The 7,308-nt window shown below is 49.7% G+C and overlaps 1 protein-coding gene across 1 annotated transcript; it reads right to left on the bottom strand.

The window, feature by feature from the left end:
• Window positions 1–4,151: 4,151 nt before the first annotated feature.
• On the bottom strand, window positions 4,152–6,585 carry LOC124695374 (laccase-3-like). Its single transcript, XM_047228227.1, has 4 exons — window positions 6,454–6,585; window positions 5,943–6,339; window positions 5,729–5,857; window positions 4,152–5,308 (listed from the first exon to the last, which is right to left on the bottom strand). The coding sequence occupies exons 1-4, from the start codon at window positions 6,583–6,585 to the stop codon at window positions 4,152–4,154; spliced, it is 1,815 nt and encodes a 604-aa protein (XP_047084183.1).
• Between the last annotated feature and the right edge of the window lie 723 nt (window positions 6,586–7,308).

Here is a 7,308-nt window from a genome sequence, read left to right as displayed (position 1 = left end):
GAGACGATAGGAACAACGTCTCAGAAAACGTACTTACTATACAGTGGGTTCTCCACACAGAGACGCTATAAAAAAACGTCTAATAGATAACGTCCCTACATGACCAGTTTGACAAACCCATTGCTCTCATTGTACTTGCAAACAGAAGGTTTAAATCACTTCCTCCAATCATGAACACTTTGCTCATATTATATCCTCCGATCTGCGCTTCAAGGACTAGGGTAGCATGACTGGGCCTTGGGCCGGCTATCGGATGATCCGCTCTGCTGAATAGGATGTTCTGATCCGACCAGTACTGCTACCATAGCCACTTCTGCAAACTTTATCTCCCATGAAAACTTCTTAGACTCCCTTTTTGAGAAGCTAGTCTTGTGAATCATGTTCACTTGCCCTCGAGATATAGGGTAAACTTCGTTAGGTATGTAGTATCATCGTCTGGCAGGTAGTATTGCTGCTGAGAATAATTGTAAGCCGCTGCTTTTCTTTCTATCGAACGAGCCTTTGCTTCCGAATCGAACCTTGGCTCTTCGCATAGCTTCTGAATTTCGAGGAACTGCCGACAATCTTTAAGTAGATGCGTAGCCTTCTCAATGTTGTCTTTTGGGTCAATGTAAGCATGCAAGTAACATGGAGCGATGAGCTGTTCTGCAACTGGCAGATAAGGTGCACGGCTAAGATTCCTATTTAATTGCGTGCTATAACATCCTATGCCACACTGGCAGAGGCGACTTGCAACTCGTTCTTCTGCTTCGCAATGAAGATCCCTTCGCCTTTTCTATTGCTCCTCTCTGCTACCGAAATCCCTTCGGCTGTTCCTGTTTGCTATTGCCAAACGAATAGGGCGAATCCACTGAGGCTATCGGCAGGATGGTGATTTCGGGAGTCGAAGTCCTCAAGTTTGATGCATCTGAATTCGGAAGTCGAAGGAACCCTCCAGAATTTACGATGAAGTGGACACCGCCAAAGGTCGCGTCCATACTGCTACGCAATCCCGAAGGAACTGGATGCGGTACCTCAGTGCGCGGGGTGAACTCGAAGGATCCACAACGAACCGAATCCTTCGGGCTTGAAGGTGTTGGTGAAGCCAACACGAACGTTGCTGATGTGACCGGAGCAGCCGATGACATGCCTTTTGCCAACAGGGTTCCCACGGATGGCGCCAATTGACGAGGGTGATCCTCGACAATGCCCACCTTTTGGGGCTTAGGGTTGACAGAATCCTGCAGGCTGACACGAGACAACGGATACCAAACAGACAGGGAGAGTGATTTACCAAGGCTTAGGACCCTCGATGAGGTAAAATCCTTACTTCCTGCTTGTCTGATCTTGATTAACGAATATATCAGGTTTAGAATGGGCTAGCCGAAGGCTATGACTAAGATCTCGTCGAGAAGCTAAGATTTCTAATGACCTAGCTCTCGACTTGCGGTGAATCTGGCTATGCTGATTGTGTGTCCCTCGGCACACCCTCTCCTGGCCCTTATATTGTGAGCCAGGTCTCGAGAGTTCTGTCCGAGTTCGACTAGGTTACAAAGAGTTCTATATCTAAATTTTCCTTGTCCATCGTATTGTTGCCTTGTTTGTCAAGAATCCTTCTTTGGAACCGACGTATCGGTCCACCTTGGTCGGTAGATGATCTTCATGGGCCCCTGGTTGGGCTGTAGGAGGTAGCATAACATTGGTTACCCGAAGGGTAATGCCCACATCACTCCTACTGGTCGATTAAACCTTGGCTTCTTACTGAGAGAAAACTTGCTGCTGTGCTCATCATACCTCTTCTTGGGGTTCCCAGCGGTGTGCAATCTACGCTCATCAATTCTCGCCTACTTCAAGATCAATTTTTTATGTTTGAAGAATTCTTTCATCTAGATTTAGAGAGATTGTATTTGAACATTGTCCTAGGAAAGCCAACTAGGTTTCTCATGAGCCATCAAGGCATAGTTTTATTGCTCATCTTGATTGTTTTGGGATAATGATTATCTAGCTTTTTATTTTCTAAACTCATGGATGGTGTGAGTTTGTTTGAGAATCAAAAAAGCTTTTTTTTTATAACGAGAATCAATAAAGCTCGTTCAATGGCCTTCTGTAAAAAGAAGATACATGTAGCTAGTGGGGCTAGAATTAAGAAGAGAATGATACTATTATTTCTGCATTTTTAGCGGCAAATTTAACATTTTTTCAGAACATTGTACCTAAATTTCTTGCAGCCCATTGAGGATTTGGCCTATTTTGCATATATATAGTTCAGCTTTTTTTTTAGGGTAAGCTGGTCTCCACTTTATTCATCAATCAAATTTATAGGGATACAAAATTCGTCCGGCGTATGAACTAGCCAGACGTGGCGACGTACATCATGAGAAATAGAAAAGCGCGCTAAACTATGCGCCTCAACATTTGAGGATCTTCGCTCATGCACAAAGGCAACCTCTGCGAAGTCTGAAGCTCTTGATTTGATCTCCCTTGTTACTGAACTGAATCTACCCAAGTAGCCATCATCAAGACTATTTATTACCTCTAAACAATCTGAGGTAATCTTTATGTGCGAGAGATTAAGATCGATTGCTAGAACCAGAGCCTCTCTGCAAGCTATCGACTCCAAGGTAGCAGGATCCGACATACCTGGAATAACCAGTACCGATGCTCCGAGAAATCTCCCTTCCGTCGATCGGTAAACTGCAGCTATCACACCCAGGTTTGAAGTCTTTTTCACTGCTGCAACCACATTTATTTTTGCTACTCCAGGAGAAGGAGAAATCCATCGTCTCACCCTTGCTTGCTGAGGAGCAAGTCAGGGCTTTCTAATACCTTTACTTACTGGTATTGAAGCTAGGCCGCGAAGGAAATTTTCCACAAAAAGATAAGTGGAAAACGGGCTTTGAAACACTTCCTATGTATCGCCTTTCTGCGAGCTGCCCAAACAGCCCATAAAGTGACTAGACAGTGAATCAGATCACATGTTTCAGGGAATTCATCATAGCAAAAATCCAAACCCTTGCATTTGGTTCTGTTGTCTTCATCATATGATCCGTGATCTGTTCAAGAAAAAGGGCCCAGACGCTTCTACTCATATTACACTCCAGAAGTGAGTGGCGCCATGAGTCAGCCATTCCGCACAAGCTACACGCATCAGTTGTTGCCATGTTCCGCCTATGCCGTACATCTCCTGTGGGGATAGATTATTTGGCGAGGCGCCAAAGAAAAACACGAATTTTAGATGGTACTTGAATTTTCCACATGGTTGTCCAATTTTTCTCCTCCTGCTTATGATCCAATCCCGACGCTGTTCCCTCAAACCACGCTTCACGTTGTATCCTGGAGTTCACCAACATCCGATATGCGTACCTTACAGAGAAGACCCCTGTACGTTCACCATGCCAAGCCCAAAAGTCATCAAAACGTGCATTTCCAATTGGTATGGCCATGATGACCTCAATATCCATGGGCAAGAAATATTCTTGTAACTTCTGTAAGTTCCAGCTCGTAGTTTCAGCAACGATGAAATCTAATACTGCAATCGGTGGCTCAGCTTTCTTGCAAAACAATGGTCTCAGCATTGTATCTCTTGGGAGCCAATTGTCATTCCATGTGTGAGTTTTTTCACCTGTCCTGATACGACGGATGAGACCCTATCGCAGGACCTCTTTTTCATCAATGACAACACGCCATATCTTCGTTGGGTGCGAGCCTACTTGTGCCTCCAGAAAATCATTATCTGGGTAGTAGACTGCCTTGAGGATCCTAGCACTCAAAGTTTCTGGATTCTGAAGAATTTGTCATGCCTAATAAAGATAGATTAAAGAGCTCTATATCTCGAAAGCCCATACCTCCCGCATATTTGGGAGTTGTCATATCTTCCCACGACACCCAACATATATATCGTTCAGCTAGATTTGCCCAACGAGGAGGCCACTTGAAAGCCCGTTACTACTAGTTTACAAGGCCCACTGTGTAAGCTTTACAATAATATGAAAAGGAGGCCCATAAAAAACCTTGCCTTTTCTTTACAATTTCAAATGGAAATCCAAATAGAAAAACTAAATTCGAATAGCAAATAGGTGGTAACAATCGCAACACTTACAACACAGACAGACTCACGTACGTTTCAGACCATGTACATTTGTACAGAAATCACCAGGAAGAAAAGGAATGCTCTACAGGCCGCAGATGGGCAGGTCGAGCGGTGGCGGCACCGTGGACTCGAGCTCGGCCTTGCCGTCCTCCACCACCAGCGCCATGGCGAGCCCACCGGTGAGATGCGCGTCGATGTGGCAGTGCACCAGCCATACGCCGGGGTTGTCCGCCTTGAAGCGCACCACGGCCCACCCTCCCACAGGCACGCCAATGGTGTTCCGGCTGGGCGGGTCGACCATGTTGAACTTGGCCTCGTCCCGCCTGGGGTTGTAGTTGCCGAACCCGGTGGCGAGCACGTAAAAGTGGTAGCCGTGGATGTGCATCGGGTGCTCCTCGGCGGCGAAGATGCCCGTGTCCTGGAACACGATCTGCACCACGGCGCCGAACTTGACGCGGTACAGCCGGGTGCCCTTCACGGGCTGCCACAGCGCGCGCGGGATGTTCTGCGAGGTGAAGTCGAAGATCACCGGCGGGAACGCAGGGAAGTCCTCGGTGAAGACGCCGGGGATGTGGTGGTAGTGCGCCTGCAGTAGCGACACCATGTTGGGGAGCTGGAACGAGACGTTGTTCATGCTCGCGCCGAACCTGGTGTTGTTGGGGCCCTGGCAGAACGGGCCCGGCCGGCAGTTGAACAGGCCGAACCCGATCGTGGTGAACACCTCCTGCGTCACCGGTCCGGGCACCTTCACCGGCCCCGGGCTCCGGATGCTGTTCGAGAACATGGTCGCCGCGTTTGTGTCGTTGTTCGCCGGCATGTACGGGAGCATCGGTGCCGGCCCTGTGCGGCCCGGATGGCCGGAGGATCGGGGACGGCCCTGTGGGCCGCTGAAGCCGGCATTGGCGCCGGTACTGGTTTCGGCGCAGCCGGGTGCGTTCTTGTACTGGAAGATGGCGGTGGCTGTGGTGTTGTCGAAGGGGACGCCCTGGGCGGAGGCGTAGACGCGGGCGGTAAGGTAGTAGCGGCCAGGGGCGGCGTTGGCAGTGACGAGGACGTCCGTGGTCTGGCCGGGGCCGACGAGCACGACGTTGGTCTGGAAGGGCTTGGTGTACTGGGCGTCGGCGGCGACCACGGTCATCTTGTGGCCGGCGAGGGATACGAAGAGCTCGGAGTTCATGGCCGCATTCATGATGCGCAGCAGGTTCGTCTCGCCGGCGACCACCGGGATGATGCTCGTCTCTGTTGGTAATGATGTGCATGCATGGCACCAAATGATTAGTAAAGAGATCATTCATCATTTGCAAGGTCAACGTGCAGTTGTACTTAACATTGACCTAGTAATTAAAACACTATCTAACATTTTCATTCATCCCTTTCAATGCTTCCAACCAAACGGACCCTTAGACAAGACCTAGGAAAGAAAGGTGAGGTGCTTTTCTGGACCAAAATTTTCACTTTCAGTGACTAGTGTCTAAATTAAACAGCACACTCTTTCGACAGGTTACCTTCCTAGCCAGTAAAAGTTTGTACATGCAAACTAAATTTGATCATTTAAATTAAAAAATCCATTTTTAATCCAAAAAATGAGAGAATTTCTCAACAACCGTGGTAATCAACAAAAGAAAAAGGCAGAAACGAAACGACGAACACCGTACGTACCTTGGCTGGAGCACGGGAGGAAATCTCCGGGCTGGCCGTTGATGAGGATGGTGTCGGAGATGTTGGGCGGCGCGCCGGTGATCATGGACTGCCTGATCACCGAGATCGGGTCCCTCCTCCACCACTCGGCTGCGCACACACGAAGACATCAGAAACAAAGCTCACATGGACGATCAAATCAAACAGATCGATCAAACCTAGCGCTAGAACATACCGAGGAGGACGGGGAACTCCTTGGCGGGCTTGGGGAACGGGTATGGCAGCCCCTTCTTGGGGTGGATGATGAGCGCGCCGTGGACGGTGGCGCGGAGCCAGGAGCTGTGGGCGTGCCACCACAGCGTGCCCTCCTGCCCCTCGGTGGTGTAGCGGTACGTGTAGCTGGATCCCGGCCGGATGGGGCACTGCGTCACGAACTCCGGCCCGTCCGCCCAGCCGTTGCGCAGCTGCCGGAGGCCGTGCCAGTGAAGGGTCACGTTGTACTGCGCCATGTTCACCGCCCTGATCACCAGCGTGTCGCCGCTGTTCACCTCGATGGTCGGACCCGGGAACTGCCCGTTCACCGTGATGATCTTGTTCGTCTGGCACAGACGCTTCACCGTCGTCTCCTTGACCTGCGTGCATCACAACGGCGACGAGCAGATTAAGCATTAGGATTCAGGAACCAAACTCGATCGATTACAGAAACAGCAGGAGCAAGTGTCGCTCGAAGGTGCATGGACACTTACCACGAACTCATAGAAGCGTTCCTCGGCGAGGGCGCTGGGGACGATGAACGAGAGCAGAAGAACTGCTGAGAGGAAGCAGCAGAGCCTCACCAGACCTCTCGTCGCCATGGTCGCTTGCACTGCTCTTCCCATGGCTATCTCTGCTCGATCGGCTCTGTCAGGTGCTGTTGTTGTTGCCTTGATGACAAAACCAAGTGCGAGCACGAGTATATATAGAGCTCGTCGATCGGCGAGCTAGCTGAACTAAGCGCGGGAGGAAGGGGGTCAGTCCGTCAGTCGGTGCGGTTGTTTGAGATTTGGAAGATTAGGTTACGATTCCGTGCGATTCGTTGCCTCTGCTCCCTTCTCTCTGCTTTAAGGACGGTCTGCCCCCCATGCCCCATGCTTCAGAATGCTGACGGGGAGTTGTTGCACCCACTGCCGCCATGCGTTGCGTTTCACCATGCCCAACCCCTCCTTTTATCGCTCTCTTTCACGCAGAACTACAGATAGTGCTAAGATCAGCTGAGGTCAGGTCAATCGACATTAAGTCAGGTCAATCGACAAGGTAGATAGATAGATCATCAGCGTTGAAAACTGATTCGTTACTGTGCAGTAAAGAGGTAAGGAGTTTCTCATCTTGCATCGTCCCCCACATGGTGTTTTTGTGCTAGTAGCTATCTAATGTGAGTTTGACCCGGCTGAACTACAATTCAAGGATTCAGAAATATTTCCAGTAGAAGAATCAGAACATCTTTGATGCATCACAATTCACAAAGCTAGAGAGGCTGGAATTGGAAACTCTGAAACCTGAAAGAGGCTGAAAAACAGAAACCAAGACAGTCCGCGCATCGGACACCAGTTCAGCTGGAAAGC

The sequence above is a fragment of the Lolium rigidum genome, chromosome 3, assembly GCF_022539505.1.
Source record: "Lolium rigidum isolate FL_2022 chromosome 3, APGP_CSIRO_Lrig_0.1, whole genome shotgun sequence".
Lineage (NCBI taxonomy): Eukaryota > Viridiplantae > Streptophyta > Magnoliopsida > Poales > Poaceae > Lolium > Lolium rigidum.
The sequence above is the reverse complement of the archived record's forward strand: the minus strand, read 5'-3'. Positions and strand labels throughout refer to the sequence as shown.